This window comes from Cydia strobilella, chromosome 10, assembly GCF_947568885.1.
Source record: "Cydia strobilella chromosome 10, ilCydStro3.1, whole genome shotgun sequence".
Taxonomy (NCBI): domain Eukaryota; kingdom Metazoa; phylum Arthropoda; class Insecta; order Lepidoptera; family Tortricidae; genus Cydia; species Cydia strobilella.
The window spans coordinates 19,002,981-19,023,426 of record NC_086050.1 but is presented as its reverse complement, the minus strand read 5'-3'; the positions used below and the strand labels follow the sequence as shown (position 1 = coordinate 19,023,426).

The 20,446-nt window shown below is 37.7% G+C and overlaps 2 protein-coding genes across 3 annotated transcripts in view; one reads left to right on the top strand and one right to left on the bottom strand.

Moving 5' to 3' along the window:
- The window catches only part of LOC134744598 (uncharacterized), a 72,071-nt gene that overhangs the window by 20,296 nt on the left and 31,329 nt on the right, over nt 1–20,446 (top strand). For both annotated transcript variants that reach the window (XR_010128098.1, XM_063678458.1), the window contains exon 2: nt 18,895–18,981. Coding sequence is in view for 1 of the 2 variants with exons in the window: in XM_063678458.1 (XP_063534528.1) it covers nt 18,895–18,981 (87 nt within the window). In the remaining variant the exon portion in view is untranslated. The remainder of the gene's footprint in view (nt 1–18,894; nt 18,982–20,446) is intronic.
- LOC134744700 (superoxide dismutase [Cu-Zn]) overlaps nt 1–20,446 on the bottom strand; it is a 183,509-nt gene that overhangs the window by 136,196 nt on the left and 26,867 nt on the right. The window lies entirely within an intron of this gene.

The window sequence follows — 20,446 nt, the reverse complement described above, 5'->3', positions numbered from 1 at the left end:
ATATAATTTTCCCCTCACTAGCTCGGAAAGTTGTCGTTTATCCTTCAATACAAGCGGGGAAAAACGCGTTTTATCCACTAGTGGGGAAAGTAATTTGACCTTGGATCGAGCGTGTTTAAGTAGCTTGACAGATAACAAAACGTAAAACGCTCATGATAATGGTTCGTTCGATATTAATTATCATTAAATAAATGGTTTGAGAATCTAATAAAAAATACCAAATTTAGCTTTATTTAATGATTTTATGTCATAAACCTTAAAATTCCATAAGAAACGTTTGTTTCTTTATAATGATGTTAAATATAATTCTGAACGCACAAGTTGAGTCGATGCAATTTCAAAACGCATCGTTGACATTTCATACATCTGAAATGTCAACATTGTAAACAAATTTTTTACTTAAAACCTTTTCTCGCCGACTCGCGTAAAAATACACAACTTCCAGTTTTCTGTTATAATATCGTAAAGAAATGAGTGATTCCAGTGATGAGGATGATCTAACGCCTGTGGATGTTGCACTTTCCTCGCTTTAGTGAGGTGAAAAGTTTTGTGTTACACACGGGCGCAAATGTATTTTACTTCTCGTGTGTTGAAACACTCGCTACGCTCAGGATTCTATTTTAGAACCACTCGCTTCGCTCGTGGTTCACCTATAGAATCCTTTCGCTTCCTCGTGTTTCAATTCTACACTCGCGGGTAAAATACAACTTTGCACCCTTGTATAACAAATAACTATTTCTTTTTCGCTGTAGGGCCTCAGTGCCCAGAGCTGGGATTAAACCAGCGTCCTCTGCATTCGCGGCAGATGCCTTAACCACTTGACCACCCGGGTTACGATGGTATACGGCGGTGGTGGAATTCTCTCCAATATTTATTCAATTCAATTATTTATTATGCAATCCCTGAAAATTACACAGAAATAATGCAAAAACTAAATTTTTGAGACGACCGTGCTTACGTCAAAATACTTCACGAAAAGCGTGTCAAATTGCCACGAAATTGAATAATTGCAGTCGGAAACATTATTTTAAAATAAAATAAAAATATTTTTGGTCTGTCATTGAACGTTTTAGGTTTTTGTAAAAAAATACTATTTGGTGTAGTCTTAACTGAATTTTAAGCTCAATGAATTTGTATGAATTAATAAACAGTTTACTAAATGTATGTTTGTAGTTTAATAATTGTATGTTATGTTACTAACTAGTTTTAGGACAAAGTTTAGGACCTTTTTATATCTGGCCGAAAGTGCTAAAGTAAATATGAAAGACTACATAGGTTCTCATACAAGTTTTTTGTATAAAAAATACAGTACGTAGTAGAGTATTTACTCGCAAATGATGATGATGATGATGCTCTCTTGACCGATTTCGGCCACAGCGACTGTGTGCTCTGGAGTAGGCAATTTTTAATTCGCGTTATTAGCGTGTAGCTGATCCGCTCTCTGGTGCGCCCTTAGGTGGCTCACGTACCCTATCTTCTTGCTAAATACTCGAGCACATTTTGGGCACGTCAGCGCACCACCTACATAGTTGTAGCAAATCGAGGTTGGCGGGCGAGCCTTAAGCTCATCTCGTTTCCTGTCGAGCTCACTGCAGCGTTCAGTCTCGAAATCAGTGACTCGATCGTGAATGTGGCGCCGCCACTCGCAAATAACTAAGTTCCGTGTGTTGACGAAGCAATGGGAATTCCTGATCCAGGTTCTAAAAAAGGAGCCACTTTCACGGCAATCTGTCAACGAATACCGTCAGTCAAGAAACCGCGTCAGTACAAGGGCAGTGTCAACGACCGCTGCTTTAATCACTTTTCTATTTGCCTCGCCAAGTGCAAAGCTGCTCGACCGGACTAGTTGCATATTAAGACCATTCAGTGCATTTTTTTGGACCGGACTAGTTGCATCTTTTTTTTTTTTTAACTTATTTTCAAAAAAGTATAACACATTTTAAACTTATACAAGTTTCGCCAAACTTGCGTTTAACGGCGAAATGATGCAATCATTTTCATTGTTAGTACCTTAATCTAAATTTAATGATTAACTTATCTTACTAAGGTTAATACTTTTATATTACATTAACAAAGTGTAAGTAATATTGTCTTCGGTTACCGCGATAGTTACTCATGAAATAAAACTATGAAAACGGATTATATCGCGTATATTGAATTTATAATACATCCCGACGTTTCGAACTCTTTACAGCGTTCGTGGTGGTGGTGGTGGTGGTGGTGGTGGTGACTGAGGAAAAATTACAAAATGCAAAAATACCCACATACTAAAATAATGAACAATCATAGACTACAAACTTTAAGGCTGGTTGTACATGCAAAATCGGTTCATAAGGCTAGTTATACACTATAATTATTTTTCAAGTAAAGATATATATATATACGCGATAAAAAACTATGCCGGCTCCAACCCTACACCACGGACCCGAGAAGATTTAATTCCCTCCTAAATTGTAGGAGGGTATCCCAATATGGGACCGGCAACAAACTCGGCGGGACACATCTTTTCAAAACGTCAGAATGTCCAGCATCATCCAACACTACGGTCTCACAGTCTATGTCTCGCTTGCTCCTTTATCAGGTGGACTACAGGATCCCAAGCTGGTGGTAGAGAAAAGCCATCTTCCCTATTAAAGTTTGGATATTTCTTAATCTCAATGGCCTCGCGCAGCATTCTGGGTATGTAACGCTTCTCCTTGGCAAGAACCAGAGGCTTATCAAACTTGATTGAGTGATTGGCTTTATCCATGACATGCTCACAGACAGCAGACCTAGGTCGACGGTGCTTGACATCAGCTATGTGTTCCTTCACCCGAGTGGAAATGCTCCGTTTCGTCTGCCCGACATATGATAGGCCACACTCACAGTCCAGCCTGTACACTCCTGCAGTCTGTAGAGGGGTATTGCATTTTACAGGCCTCAGGAATTGTGACATCTTCTTCATTCAATTCAAGTGTAAGTAGGTATATATGTTGTTATTCTTTAAGAATTTATTTGTAGTTTTACATGTACGTAAAATGTATGATTCATTCTCAAACACGCAGTACGATCATTTACGTTCACTATCAGTAATTAATGAATTACATTAATAATATTAGCATTCCCTCGTCATATTAGCACTTACAATATTTACATGTTTCCAACCTCTTAAATCCTTTCATATGAAATGAGAGGTTTGCAATACAATATAAGGAGGTTTGCGATATTAGCGTAGTAATTCGTAGGAATATAACTCTCCATTCCAATTTAATAATATTAACTTTATTCATTTACATACAAGATATATACAGTGGTACTACGTAAACGAAATTAATAACTAGCTTAAATCTAAAATAGGCCCTTGAGGCATTGTACCAAGGATGCTGGCGGCATTTCCTCGCTGTATCGCAATGCTGATACGTTGTGCGAGAAAGCCGCCAGCTCTTCGGTCACCAACGTCAACCAGACGCTTCGCGATTTCTGCAAACAACTTATGCGCGCTGGGACCCCATGGACCTAGAGTTTCAACTCCAAATGATAATAAATAATATTTAATCTTATTGTACACTGTCAGTGGGAACTTGTGTGGTTATAACAGTTATTTTTTTCAACACAAGCCTTATTATTTATTGAGCTTAATGTACTAGATCCATGACCCATGTCGTCATTTGTTCATTTTTAGGGTTCCGTACCCAAAGGGTAAAAACGGGACCCTATTACTAAGACTGCGCTGTCCGTCTATCCGTCTGTCTGTCACCAGGCTGTATCTCATGAACCGTGATAGCTCGACAGTTGAAATTTTCACAGATGATGTATTTCTGTTGCCGCTATAACAACAAATACTAAAAAGTACGGAACCCTCGGTGCGCGAGTCCGACTCGCACTTGGCCGGTTTTTAGTTTAAGATAAGATCAAGTGCGTTCAAATTAACAGATTTTCACGGTCTATATTCCGGTCAATATAAGTCTGCGTTTAAATTACTTGTTATTTTTACATTCATCCTCCTTTGTCTGGCAATAAGTTGTCACTATATACTGCCAGACTTAAGGCTATTATGGCATGTATTTGTGTTCATCCATCGAGACAACGACGACATGATTTTAAAGACATATAATTTTATTATTTTATAACATGTAAAACTAAGTAGGTATACTTACATACAATCTAAATCAGCGGTTCTCAAACTTTTTTGTGACGGAAACCTTTTGGAAAGCGAAATATTTGACGGAGCTCCAAACTATAAAAATTCGGTCGTATAAAAGCTAGTTTTTTAGGGTTCCGTACCCAAAAGGTAAAAACGGGACTCTATTACTAAGACTTCGCTGATGTCTGTCTCTCTGTCTGTCTGTCCGTCTGTCACCAGGCTGTATCTCATGAACCGTGATAGCTAGATAGTTAAAATTTTCACAGATGATGTATTTCTGTTGCCGCTATAACGTCAAATAGTAAAAACAGAATAAAATTAATATTTAAGTGGGGCTCCCATACAACAAACGTGATTTTTTTGCCGTTTTTTTGCGTAATGGTACGGAACACTTTGTGCGCGAGTCCGACTCATCTTGGCCGGGTTTTTTTGTTACAAGTATTCTCGCGGAGCCCCAACAGAGGCTTTGAGAATGGCTGATCTAAATAAATCTCGCAAACAAAGAGTACTATAGTTAATCAATGTGTCTTCTTGCACTTGTTGTCTTGTACTTATCTCATCAATGTCTTTTTGTCTAGACATTATGCAACTATTGTCAATCCTTGCGTTTAGGCTGCGGGGCGGCGAGCCAGACACACAATTAGTTTACGCAATAATAACAGACCAATGTTAGCTCGAATTTATCCGGGCTTAGTCTTAGTTCCGTGTTTGGTAATAAAGTAAACTATCCAATAATTGATCAAAAGTACCAGTTGTTGACACAATCTATTGGAACTTGGATACAAAATAAAGCTGGTAACTAACAACAAAACGATAAAAGCCAAACGAAAAGATAAAAACCGGCCAAGTGCGAGTCGGACTCGCGCACGAAGGGTTCCGTACCATTACACAAAAAACGGCAAAAAACTTAAATACTTATTTTATTCTGTTTTTACTGAAATACATCGTCTGTGCAAATTTCAACTGTCTAGCTATCACGGGTCATGAGATACAGCCTGGTGACAGACGGACAGACAGATAGAGAGACAGGGCAAGACAGACAGACTGACAGACAGCCAGACAGCGGAGTCTTAGTAATAGCAATGAGCATATAATAAGATAGAGCGGTACTGTCATAGTAAATTTTGTAACCACTGTAAATTCACTGCCATCTATCGACATTCTTTAAAACTAAAAATGAAGATTTATAAAAATACGTTAAAATGTATTTAAATATGGATAAATGTTTTTTTTATTTGCATTAATTATTTTTATATGATTTTGACCCATGTTCTTTCACTGGTATGCGTTAAAATTATAAATAACAAACGAAACAGTCAACGCCCTCTATACGAGAGTAGGCCAAAACTAGTGGCGCTATCTGATCGAGAATCAAATTTTCGTGATTATCGAGGCGCGTTTTTTCCTTAGACTGTATCCATCTATTGGTAATAGGGTCCCGTTTTTACCCTTTGGGTACGGAACCCTAAAAAGGTACTATTTCTAATATAGGTACATTTAGGTATTTAAGTTTCAATTGGCGTTTTTTATCAACAATTGTCATCTTTGGCCCCTAAGAGTAATCCCAATGCCAACATTGCCAACCATCGGCGCTACGATGATAAAGAAATTAGAGCGAGTTTGTTCACAACTACAACTTGCTCTAGTTTCTTTAATAATAATGTTTAGCAACGAAAACTACCAGACATAGATATATGTAACTCTAATGGTCATACCAAGTTTAATGGTTAAAAACGAATGAACTGCTTTTTGGCGGCGAGTGTCTCTTTAAGTTTTTTGATACTTTTACTTGTATTTCTGAAGGATAGTGGTTTAAGCGATGTCACAACTCCACCAAAACTACCTTTCACAATTCTTCACAAAACGTCCATTGGCTAATTTGTATCCAAATGTGGATATGCTCATCTCAAGGGTCAAGACACGTTTATTTTGTAACAGACTGACGAACAAACAAAAAATATGACATTTACGCCCACATCTTAATGAAAGGATCAATTTTGTAAAGTAACTGTATATTGAAAGATGTTACCGTAAGGTCAGGGTACTTAAGCCCTCCAAGGTTACTTTTTCCACCCATGAAAACCTATTTTATTGAATTGATACATTCTTAAAACCGACATTATGTGATTAATTTGTTTTTGTGTAAGCGTTTAGTGTTTTAATAATTTATTAATTCAATAAATAGGTTTTCATGGGTGGGCAAAGTAACTTTATAAGGGCTAAAGTACCCCGACCTTACGGTATACATTTGAGAACTTGTGACCACGTCAGGGGGGTGTCACTGCGCAGTTTAGGTATATTTGGCCGGCGCACCGCCCGGGCAGGTGTATGGCAGTGGGCTGCCGCTCGCGCAAAATTGTACGCAATGGCTTCGAAACCTAAATCGCGATCTAATATTTATAAAAGATAATGTTCTGTTTACGGATGTCTGAATAAACGGAAGAACAAGGAAGCAGAAAAAACATTTTTTTTAAATTCCGGACTATATTGACCGACATATTTTCGAAGGAATAAGTACTTCTGTGGCATACCTACTTCCGTGAGAATCAGACATATTATCTCCGGCTAAAAATTTTATGTTTACAGAATCAACGTTTGTAATTCCTACATATTTATCTTAAAAATAACAAATCTGTAGGTATAGGTACAAAAACTTGTCAAGTGACAACCCCGTGCCGACACTCGCAGCTCGGTCATAAAACTGCGGCCCACAAAGAAGATTCACGGTTCGTGCGGGGTTATAAGTTTCAATTTTGCTTGCAGGCGGCGAGTGTAGGTATAATTTTGTACCTAAATCTGGCTTTTGTGAAGGAGTGAATTTTCTGTACGGTAGTACTATTAGTTATTCTGTGACCACGTGTGGTAAGGATATATACAGACTGTTTGATGATGATCCGTAGTGTTGCCCAATAGACTCCAGAATTGTCAATGCTGATCTTTTAAAAACTAGCGGCGCCTCAAGCATAGCATATGGGCCATTTTCTATGAAAAGGGACCTTATTGTCGATGGCGCTTACGCCGCACAGCGTCGCGCGGCATTGTAATTATATCACAGCATCGTTAATAATGGCGTAAGCGCGATCGACAATAAGGTCCCTTTTTATAGAATATCCTCCATACGTTCTGTAAGCCGGAGCTCATTTAGTATGTTCTTACCTAGAAGTATGTAGAAGAAAGCACTAAATTCCATCAATTTAGATAAACCGACGGGAGTCAAGTTGACCTTGGCAAGGAGTATATTATGTCAAGATTTAGTGTCTATAATTTTCTTCTTCCTCGTCGTAACCTCATGGCTGAGGGACGTGACGAATGTGGACACTTCACCAGTGCTCTCCAGACCGCTCTGTGTTGGGCCCAGTGCATAGTTACATGCGCGTTGCCGACCCTAACACTCCTCTCCCTGGTTGAGCTCTGGCAACCTTACTCACCGGCAGGAACACAACACTGTGAGTAGGGTCTAGTGTTACTTGGCTGCGGTTCTCTGTAAGGTGGACAGAATAATGTCAGAGGTGGTAAGTCTCTGACATTATTCTGTCCACCCAACGCGTGGCTCTACGTCCATCCCTACGCTTCCTTGCCATGCGGCCAGTAATTATGAGCTTTTCTAGAATTTTAGTGTTTTATTTTGTATTTGTAACCATTATGTTTCATAAATATAATCTGCAAAAATTGCTTCAGTCCCAGACTAAAGCCATTGACCGTATTTTAGGCCGCAACGCCTTCATCCTGTCATATCTTAAAAAAAATACATCTTCATTCAACAACAACTCTTAAAATACAGCCAATAAGGTGCACAGACAAATAATTACATACATAAAAGGTTCTGCGAAGCGTAGGTTTGTTTTATTACATACATTCACATGCTCGACTTCGAGTTTTTAATGTAATAGCCAAGGATGACGCCCACGGTTAAGTAAATGTTAGGATCTTCAAGGAATGGAGATTGTAGTGGACGGGACAGGATTCTTGGGGATATATGAAAATGAAAAATGAAAAAAAATGAAAAGCTCAGGGCTATATGCGGGCAATTTTCTCTGCCACTAATTACGCCTACATTGGAGTGAAAGAGAAAGATCCATGCAATTTGCGAATTTCGGTTTTCTCGATAGCCCCTCAGTACCGAAGTATTGATTGTGATATTTGAGCTATGTTAGGTATTTACTATTTATTTATCGTGCGTTTCGCCCGCGCCAATACATGTAGGTACGGAGAATTACCTACGAGCGAAATGCATGATAACTGATTGACATCAGTTAGATCAAGTTAGATGTAGGTACGTTTGAATTAGCCTGTGAATAGGTACCTAAATAACATTATCTAGAGACACACAATAACTAAATAACATAGCTCAAATATCATTTTAATGTCAGTGTAAATTCGGACTGGCCCGTGAATTAATTTAAGTACTTACTACCTAATTAAATTAATTCAAAAATTCTAACAACGCGAATGTCATCTAGTTAAAACCTTAAAAACCATCTGTTTTTGCATCAGAAATCATTAGCAGAAAACCTCAACTAAACAGATAGAAATCTACTTGATCCAGTTTGAAAATATTTGAAATGATTCATTCGTAATATGTAGGTACCTCCTGTCATACTAAAGGTAAATTGAGTGTACCGTGTATAGTGTCGTAGTCTAAACATACCTTAACAATTACTATGAAATGCATATTCCGTATTTGTACTTACATGGGTAAAAAGATCGGTACATGTCTGCCCTACTTTCGTAAAAGGTATACAACATCACATGACTCGGTCATTCAGCCAATAAAAGTTCTTTATCTGTGGAATTATGCCATTTGGTTTTAAGATCCCATCTCTGTGACGAAATTAAAAAAAATACGTCAACTTACGCATCATGGAGACTATATAAAGGAGCCAAATCTCTATGTATGAAAAGTGTCCATCAAAAAACAGTAATTAGGCGGCGCCACCATACACCGAAATACTACCATAAACAACCTACGTAATTTGGTCGGGTTATTTGTTGGTTCATGTTATACTCATGTCCCAGAGCCTAACTAGCGCCACCGGAGAGATTAGGAACTATTATTTAAAGCTGAAAGCGGTCACTTTTGCAACAATTCTGCCATAAGAATTTGGCATCCTTTCTATACCATCCATATTACGCATTATGAAACTGAATGAAAGATGACCTTTCAAAAAATGAGTGAATCGTGAGTAATCGCGAGTAATTTGTGTAAAAAATGCGATTTATCATTTGAGATCACAATTATTGGCAATATAATAACCAACTTGCACAAGGACCATGGGAATGGGTATTTTCAGTTAGGACTGCTCGTTTCTCAGACCAATTATAGTTTAGGCTCTACATGCGTTTCACCTAATGAACTAGATTGAAAATATAGAAGTCGGATTAAGAGCTCAAAAATGACCCCACACGCGTGTATTATACCTCGAGCGACTCAACTGTACCTACTACGCTACTACTACTACTACACGCAGCTTTAATAACGCCAAATATTGTCTTGTTGAAAACTAATATTTGAGACTGTAATAATAAAAAAATCCGTGAATTTGGTTGGCTATCGTCCCTGAACCCACCAGCGAAGCGGTAGCTGACGTTCACGCTCCATGATACATTCCGTTGTCTTAGCTGCTTCGGAGCTCCGAGCCCGTAAAATTTGTATGCTATTAAAATGCAATCAGTCAAGATGTTACTAATTCACAAAAAAACCGGCCAAGTGCGAGTCGGACTCGCGCACCGAGGGTTCCGTACTTTTTAGTTTTTGTTTTTTGTTGTTATAGCGGCAACAGTTTCTTTATCACGGTTTATGAGATACAGCCTGGTGACAGACGGACAGACGGACAGCGGAGTCTTAGTAATAGGGTCCCGTTTTTACCCTTTGGGTACGGAACCCTAATAAAACGATCCAAATTGCTGCTTATCTAACCCAGGGACCGGCCCGCTATCCCTTATCGGGGTTTTATAAGGGTATTGCATAAGGCTTAACCCACCGTATGGTTAACAAACGTATGGTTAAAACAAAGGGTTTCGTCTGGCAAAGGGTATCCTTTGCCAGACGAAACCCTTTGTTTTGCTTTTAAAAACCCTTATATAAAGCTACCACATTTGAGTAATCGGTAGCCCAAATACCCTTACAAAACCCTTATCATCCGCTCACCAACACCTTGCATATTGCTTATAAGGGTTAGCCTTATAAAGGGCTTCCCTTTTAGCATATAAGCGTGCTAATTTAAGTCATCTACCTTGTTCATAAAGCACACATTACTTCGAATCCGAGCGATCGTCGGCGGCGACGGCGGCGTTCTTTGACTAGGCACGTATTTTCTTTCCTTTTCATACACTACCGTAGATATATACTAATCCTGTCTCTTTCACGCAAAGGGAAACCTTTATAAAAAGCGCTTAAAGATAAGGGTAACCCTTTTTAAGAGCTAGCCTTATTTTTGGTTAGCTTTTCGGTAAGGGTTAGTCAAAGGTAAGGGTATGAATGGGCTTGCAGTTCAAAAGGGAAAGTCTTTCAATGTGTTAGCCGTGTTTAAGTGTCGCCCATTGAAAGGGTCTGATCTAACCATCTTCTTGACCTTTGCCTGTCAACGTACGAAAAAAGTCTAATTTACAATCAATTATGTAGTCATTAATCAATTCAACTTTTATTCTTACCGACCCAGAGCTCCATCCGGTCGGCCTTCGGTTATCATTTGATCCGATGACACTTCCTGACGAAAATGGCATTAAACATTTGGCGTCATAATCAACACAAGATGTTAGTTTGAGAGATCAAGGCCATATTGGTAATTTAGATTATGTAATTTTATGGCTTTTATTTGGTTGTCGTCTACTATGGATGGTATAGAAAGGATCGCAATCTCTTATGGCAGAATTGTTGTAAGTGACCGCGTTAAGCTTTAAATAATAGTTCCTAATATCTCCGGTGGCGCTAGTTAGGCTCTGGGACATGAGTATAACATGAACCATATAAGGCATCAAATAACCCGACCAAATTACGTAGGTTGTTTTTGGTAGTATTTCGGTGTATGGTGGCGCCGCCTAATTACTGTTTTTTGATGGACACTTTTCATAGATAGAGATTTGGCTCCTTTATACAGTCTCCATGTCGTCTACTTATGGCCCCGTGATTTTTATTTAACTTTCGTTCGTCATGAATCATTTTTAACAAACTTCAGTGTTCACAGGAGGAGGTTTTGTATTCGGTTGTGGCTGTAATTAGTTAGGGTTGACTAATCTATCATTTTATGCTTTAAAGTTTTAAAATATCAAATTTCTGTTAAGGGGCCCAGTTAGAACAAAAATTTGACACCGAACAACTGACAGGCCGATATCGTCCGGCGGACTGATAGTCAGTGGGCCCCTTTACTGCTCAATTGATCATATCTGCCATTGACTTATTCAATCTGCGTTTTGTTTGAAAGTATATTTACAGATTGGTCCCATTTTTGTCAAAATCCAGTTCTGATGATGGAAATCGTTCTGATGATCGTACAATATTTCAAGGTTCTAAATTTAATGGTTTCAGCTGTGTGTTATTTGTCAGTACCTATACAGGATGTAACAAAAATGTATTCGATATCGTGTTCTTATTGGGAAAAAGTAGAAGATATTTTTTTTGGCGCGAAACGACGACGACGACGACAAAAAGTCAAGGATACAGAGCCTTGAGCATCGCCGTCGAGTCGCTTGCCTATCGGTGTTCTATCGGATACATTTCGGGGAGTGCGCACAGGAACTGCACGACCTGATCCCACCTTCCCCTTTCCATCATCGGACATCCAAGCGCGGGGAGAGAATGCACTCGTTCGCCAAATAAATTCTTCTACTTTTTCGTTACCGTAAAATGGGGTGAGTAGGGTTCGCGGGGAGAGTTGGGTTATGAATGGGGAGAGAATGTTTGAAAGGGGGTGAGATGGATTTTAGGGCTACTGCTACAAAAATAATGTATTCCAATTTAAAATGCAGCTATTGTAATACTCATAATAAAAAAAAGATCCAACAATCTTCCAAAATCACCTTTGTATAAAAACCCATCTCACCCCAATTACGAGGGACTACGGGGTGAGGTGGTTTTTCCTGTTTATCGTCAAAGTTATGAAATGGAACTACCCAAAATAAAATAAAAACTAAAATACAAACGTCCGGAACACTTATTATATACACCATTCAGTTTGCATATGTAAAAATAAAATGTTATCGAGGTTTGAATGTCAGTTTTGCGCCTACTCACCCCATTTTACGGTATAAGAACATGATACCGAATATGCCCATAAACGGATCCCTACTATTTTTGATACATTTTGTATAAAGTGACTATTTTAAATAGTTAATTAAACGGACCAAGTAGGCGTTTAGATAAGGCAAGATTATTAACGCGACTGTCACGGTGTGGTTGTCACAAATTATCCTTTTCGAGGAAGTCAAAAAAATATAGTGTCACATCACATGGTGAAACCGGTTTGTTCGCAATATATGTATAGGTATTTTCCGTAGTTTTGTGGTCTATTCTATATTCAATGTAAATAGGCTATTTTCTGCACTCAAGGCTATAATTTACGGCTAGACGACCGGTCTGGCCTAGTGGGGTGGACCCTGCCTGTGAAGCCGATGTTCCTGGGTTCGATTCCCGGTAAGGGCATTTATTTGTGATGAGCACAGATATTTGTTCCTGAGTCTTGGGTGTTTTCTATGTATTTATGTATTTGTATATTATATATATCGTTGTCTAAGTACCCACAACACAAGCCTTCTACCTTACTGTGGGACTTAGTCAATCTGTGTAAGAATGTCCTATAATATTTATTTATCTATATTAAACGTATGAGTATTGTTGATAAAGTTGACGAGCAGTACAGGCAGCTTTTAGGTTAGATAAGTAGTTTGCTGACGAAACTTATGATTTGACTGGTTTGACTTTAGAGTTTTTGAATCGTATCAACTCGTAACTTTCCTTAGGACTTTATATCGGCTATTCATCATTGGCTCCTTCGTCTATTGCAGACGATTTATGGTGTATCTGAGGTTCCGGCGGCTTAAGCGTGAAGAGGTAACAGTAAGAGACTGACAGAGAGTTTTTTTTATAGGTAATATTAGTAGGAATTAGTAGGATAAACACCGTTTTTGGTGGCTGTATTATTCCATAAACCTGTGTGACGATAAAAAGTTTTCATTTCTCATGCTCCGAAAGAGGGTTGTTGTTCTAACAAGTGTGCAGAAAGTGATACGTTTCTGCACTAGAACATTTTACTTTCCAAATTTTTTTCATTTTTTACGTTAAGCAATTGAAATTTGGTTTTGAATGGATTTGTTATACAATTTCCATTCTGATATTTGACTCCCCATTCCATACCATAAATAACGATACTTTTACCTATAATATTTATGTATAATTAATTAATTGGTCAATTGAAAGTACTCTCAAGAAATGCTATAAAAAATAAACTTAGTCATGATTTAAAAAACATGTTATTTTACTTTCCTCGTATTCGAAATGAAAAGTAGTGTTTCACTCGGGTAAAAGGTATCATTTCATCCCTTGGTTAACAATCTACTATATTGTTACTCGGTCAGTATGCCAGTAAATCACAATGTAGGTTAAAATAAACAAGGAAATGTGCCTTTGTGTATGTCTAGATGTAGTGAGGCTGATCTAATAGATGGTGAGATAGCCAACACTGTTCTATTGTTATTTAGGAACGTCCGCATTGATGCAACTATTACCTAATCTTGTAATACAAGCGGTGCAAGAGTACCATTAAACCACTCAGTACAAAAGCTTCCAACAATTGTCCAAAACTCGAATAGGTATCTTGGTTAGCGCACCGTCTGACGTAGGCGAACAACTCTATAACGCGAACGCGGCGCGATCCGTTTAAAATTAATCTATAATAATAATAAAAATATCTATTTCAGAAAATTCGTTTTTAGGGTTCCGTACCCAAGGGGTAAAAGCGGGACCCTATTATTAAGACTTGGCTGTCTCTCTGTCTGTCCGTCTGTCACCAGGCTGTATCTCATGAACCGTGATAGCTAGATAGTTGAAATTTTCACAGATGATGTATTTTTGTTGCCGCTATAACAACAAATACTAAAAACAGAATAAACTAAATATTTAAGTGGGGCTCCCATACAACAAACGTGATTTTTTTGCCGTTTTTTGCGTATTTTATTATAGATTAATTTTAACCCGTCGCGCCGCGCCAATACAATGATCCAATAAAGAAATTAAGCTGTTTTTTTTTTTTTATGAAATAGGAGGCAAACGAGCAGACGGATCACCTGATGGTAAGCGATTACCGCCGGCCATGGACACCCGCAACACCAGAGGGGTTGTAAGTGCGTTGCCGGCCTTTAAGATGGGAATACGCTCTTTTCTTGAAGGTTTGAAGGTCATATCGGTCCGGAAATACCGCAGGCGACAGTTCATTCCACAGTTTAGCTGTGCGAGGCTGTGTTTAGGCTTATCTTCTGTATCTTCATAAAATCATAAACATAACCTAAGGTAAGATTCATCATCATCATCATCATCATGTCAGCCGATAAACGTCCACTGCTGGACATAGGCCTCCCCCAAGGCTCGCCACTCCGACCGATCCCCCGAATGCAAAGAGGATATAATAAGATAGAGCGGTACTGTCATAGTAAATTTTGTAATCACTGTAAATTCACTGCCATCTATCGACATAATTGAAAACTAAAAATGAAGATTTATAAAAACACGTTAAAATGTATTTAAATATGGATAAATGATTTTTTATTTGCATTATTTTTTTTATATGATTTTGACCCATGTTCTTTTACGGATATGCGTTAAAATTATAAATAACAAACGAAACCGTCAACGCCCTCTATACGAGAGTAGGCCAAAGCTAGTGGCGCCATCTGATCGAGAATCAAATTTTCGTGATTTTCGAGGCACGTTTTTTCCTTAGACTGTATCCATCTATTACGGAGTTATATATATCTTTGCCCGAATGTAAGATTAGTAAATGTTCTAAGTAATACGAGTATACACCGCACCGTTTGTGCAAGTGTTAATGCTGTTAATGTCAGTTGATCAGCTTCCCATGCAAATAAATGTTAATCTTTGACCAAAAACAGCGTGTCATGGCTTTGTTTACGTTGTGAAATGCTCGTGTTATTCGTATTAAGGACGCTTATATTGTTATTCTATATGCTTATCTATCATTAGCACATTTAAGTGGTCTTGAGTTTAAAGAACGAGAATATATTATTCAGGGTGTCCTTAGCCATTGGACAAAGCCGAAATGTACATATGCATTAGGGTATTTAGAATCAGTATGCCATAAGTATCATAACCGGTGTAGCGGTCAAAAACACTGCCAATGATTAATACAGTATGTTTATTTTAGTTTTCGATCATTGGAATAAATTTTTGTTTTAAAATTTATTTATTTTTCTTTTGTTCTAATTAAAAAAATATTAACGTAAGAGCATCAATTATTTAACATGCAGATACGTCTGCGAGCGATATTCCAAAGTTTATATTAAAGGAAAAAATGGAAAAATGGAAAATGGATAATTGATTTTAGTATGGGTTAGCACATTGTTACTGTTGAATTCTCAATGCAACTTGAGACTCCGGTGCCGTTAAAAAGATGTAATCGTCTTACGGTAGATGTCGCTTTACCCAAAGGCATACATAAGGGAAGGAATGGAAAGATTTGCAAGGTTCTGGTAGGCTTCCGTAGCTCAAATGGTTAAGAGCACTGCAACGCACGCATTGCGGAGGTTGCGGGTTCAAATCCTGCCGGAAGTGTAACTTTTTCCATTTTTTTCTTTAATATAAAACGTAAGAGCATTCCTGAGAAGTAACCCTACGTGGGATTTCAGGGTTTGTACAATAGCTAAGGTCATCCTGCATATGGGACCACAAAAGCAGGAGGGACAAAAAAGTTACCATATGTTTGTGGTACATCGTACATCACTATAAGTAGATAAAAAGTTGGAGTCCAGTTAAGCTAACTTTGCACTTAACTAACTTTAAGCAGAACAAAGTGAGAGTGTCATTATAAAAGTAAAATTTGCATAGAAATTTTACATTAATGATGACATGACCACACTTGTTCATTGAAAATTCCATGTAGAGTTAGGGTCTGGGACATGAGTACCTATAACTTGAACCAACAAATAACCCGACCAAATTACGTAGGTTGTTTTTGGTAGTATTTCGGTGTATGGTGGCGCCGCCTAATTACTGTTTTTTGATGGACACTTTTCATACATAGAGATTTGGATCCTTTATATAGTCTCCATGGTCAGTGACTTCAAAACTGCTTCTGTCAATATATTTATTTTTATTTTTATAACTAGATACTTAAGTAATAATGTTTTTTATTTTATTTATTCTAATAAAATCTTACATTAAATCAGATAGAAAAGTGCCGTGAAGTGAAACCCTATCGGGTTTGTATCAACACTGCATTCGTGGATACATTTTACATTTAAACATTGTTGTGGTACATAGGATAAACAAAAATTATATAAAGTTACAAATGAGATTACTTAATTACAAGAAATAAAATTATCGGCGGGTAAAACTAAATAGCTCCCACTCAAGTACACAATCGGCCGTGAATTCCTTATCGCTGGGCGACTTACGTGTCAAGAAAGTCGTAAGCGGTTTAGGTTTTCCTAAGCGTATGACATTAGTTTAATAACTATCCCATAATTATAATAGTAGTACAATAGTGCGTGCAAAAGCACCGATTTATTCACCGTTAAAGTATGTTGCGTAAGGTTAGGCACACGGCAGTGTCGATGTCGGGGTAATTTGTGTACCGCTTTGGTGATTTAATTGTGGTACGGATGAAATTAGTGTAGATGTGAATGTAGGTGGCATAAACATCAGTCTTTTAATAAACATCTGAAATAATAATTTGTTACGATTACTTTCCTTTTATATTATACTAATTTATTTGTGCAAAAGTTACGAAAGCCACTATCTTTAAACTGACTTTTAATCGATAAGAGCTTGAAAGTATATAAAAAGTTGTAATTTTTATTTCAGTAAAGTTAATGAACTAGCTACATCAAGAATTATTTGCAATACGAATTAGGATTTGATTATTACTTATGCAATCAAGAAATTTGCGAGTGAATGTTTTTTAACATTTTATTATTTAGTATCATCATTCATCTCAACACGCCCAGTGACGATTCAAGCAAATTTCAATAAGACATAGAGCTAAAACCAAATTACATTTGTTGTTAAATTGCGCAAATGACAGTTTAATAAAGGTCTTTCAGCTAAACATGATTGATCGTCTCCGGTGACAACAATATGTGTTACAATGTTAACTTTACTCGTACATAATGATTGAAGTGTTACAAGTTTACTTTAATTATCGTTTGGTAATCTATCAAAGTCATTAGCATCAGATGAATAAAGCTCAGATTAAATATATTAATTTTATATCAAGCTATTCCATACTATTGGAAGCCCAGAAGCTTGCACCAGTGACAACCCGGGATAGAATATCCTGGCGCCGATGCACAAGGAGGCCCGACCCTAGATGAACTGGGACAGAGGCAGGAAGAAGAAGAAGAAACTATTCCATACTATACCGAGTCAAACGCATATAAAGAGGTCACTTCTGTAGATAATACAATAAAAGTTAACAAAATACACGCTTTTCTTAATTGAACCTGAAGTACTGAAAGAATGTATCCTGCCTGTAAGGGTTCAGCTGAAAAATTAGATTTATTTCTCTTAACTTTGCTATGTCTACAGGAAATAAGTGAACGTGTTAAGCATTCAATAAAACACCGAATTTTATGTCACGACCACTGTTGGAAACTTGGAGGATATATCCAACGGAGACGCCTTGTCTGTAATTTGCTGTACAAAAAAATCTGCCAATTTTTGCGGGGGAGGGGAACGTCAAATGTATACGTAACGTCAAAATAGCCATGTCAGATAAACGACAGTACATACATTGTGTATGACCATTGGCCAAATATTTTCTACAGAGGGGAACGCCTGTTAATGGCTACTACGTTTGGTAATATCCTCTAAGGTTTGAAATAGCTTTTTGGAAGATCTAATATTTTATTTAATACATATCTTGTAGGCGCGTTTGTTTGGCATTAACGTAGCTTGTTTCAAGGCCATCATCTTCTTCAATCATTTTGCATTTTTGTCTTCGGTGAGTTACCTAGTGGTCTAGACAGTGACCTTATAACGATGTAAGGCATGTGATACAGTTTCATAACTATAAAGATTAATTAATTCATTAGTCTGTTCAAGGATCGTAAAACGTAGCTTAAGTATTTATCTATCTATTATACATCATCAAGTACCACTAACACAAGCCTTATTGAGCTTACTGTGGGGCTAGCTCGATTTGTGTGACATTATTATTATCAATGAGACGGGCCGAATATGGACTTTGCCGAATACGAATATTCGGTTGGGCTAAAACTGCCTAAAACGCTAAAAACAAGTTCATACAGGACTGCGATATGCACTCCGCACATGTTTTTGACCTTTCGCCTCTGGACCGGCCGGGAATGTTTATGAACAGAAACGGAACCGCCTCATACCTGATCTTGAAGTGCACCCGCGCCAGCTAGCGGACGCCCTTTAAAAAGAATGCGTTTATTCCGTAAATATTAGGCAGTTCGAACCGAACTATTCGGCTGAATACGAACATTGAAAAATATGCCGAATATGCTGAATACCGAATATTCGGCCTATCTTTATTATCAATATAATCATGATATAAAAAATTGTTTTCTTTTGTTTCCAGGTCCGGACGAAGAGCATACCCAGAACAAGGTTCTCATGTGTCGGCAGGACTTCAGGATACTACGCCGACGTGGAGGCAGGGTGCCAGGTAACATACAGTTTTTGTTTACGAGACTAGTAATTTGCTTATAAATAGGACTTAGGCTTGATTTTATTGGTCTATCCTGGATATTTAAGTGTCCGTAATAATGACCTTAATTCTATAAATGTGCCATTTTCAATCAAAGGGGTACTTATTGTCGGTTGTCAATAAGGCGCTATTTCCAGACAGCTTCAAATTGAAATCAACCTTATTGACAAGCGACAATGTGGTACCTTTTGGTTGAAAATGTCACAAATATTGATCAGGCTTTTCGATAGTGATAGAAGTCATAGAAGAAATGGCGAGATATATGACGTTTTCGTTGAAGAAATGTAATTTTTGACACTGACAGATCGATATCATATCGCTGTGACATCTTATAAGCATTGTTCGAATTGGGCCGTAAGGGGTCCCTTTGTTTGACATATTTATTGAAAGTCATAATGTAATGATTGGTCATATTAGTCATAATTCTGAAACCGTTAACTTTTCAGGATTTTCCTCGGGTTATCCTATAGATAGGTTAGGTTAGGTTAGGTTTGTATTATGGCAATCCTGAAAAGTTACGCGTTTCTGAGAAAAACCAAATTACGACTAATGATAATATGACAATCATTACATTATGACTTTCAATAATTATGTCAAACAATAGAGACCCGGGCCGTAAATTGGCTGTAATTACAATAAGAGACGTTATCAAAATGAAAACGAAAGCAGGCGCCGCTCCGCCATCCGGTTCCTCGCGGAACACAATTGCCGATTAAGAGCACGTGATGCTTACCGTGTTCACTGCGGAACCGTACTAATGAAGCAGCTAGCAATGTTTATCTAATTAATGTAATCGCCCAAGACCCCGAATCAGATTTAACAACTTGGTTTTGAACTGTTTTGATACAACCTTAACGTTCATATTGGTGATTCGCGCGCATCTCGCTACGACTTTTACTTACATTAAATAATTTCACGGTTTAGACTCACTTGTTTTAGTCACTCGCGCGACATGTTTCGGAGAGCCTAGGTCTCCTTTCTCAAGCACTAATAGTGCCAGCAGCGTTCACGACGACCGTGTATTGCGTTCTGCCGAGCCTAGAAAATGTTAATGTTGATGTTAGTATGTCACAACAGTTTAAATTAGACTTTTACTTAATTTTGCATGTAACAATGTGTGAGCGGTCTTCAATGTCGTATCAAAATATGATCACAATCGTAACATATAATGAAATCAAAATCAGGCTCTAGTAGTAATGAAGCGCACGGCCAGCACCTTATTTATCTAATTAATGTAATCGTCCAGAAAAATAGAGTTCATTAGTTTTCAGACAAGCATCGATTAGATAAGATCTAGGAACTAAGTAGGTACTAATGAAATATGGAAGTTAAAAGAAAGTGAAAATAAAAGTAGAATATTTTAATTTTATGTCATTATTCTCTTGACATACATTTATGAGATTGTTTTTAAAAAGGTTTCCTT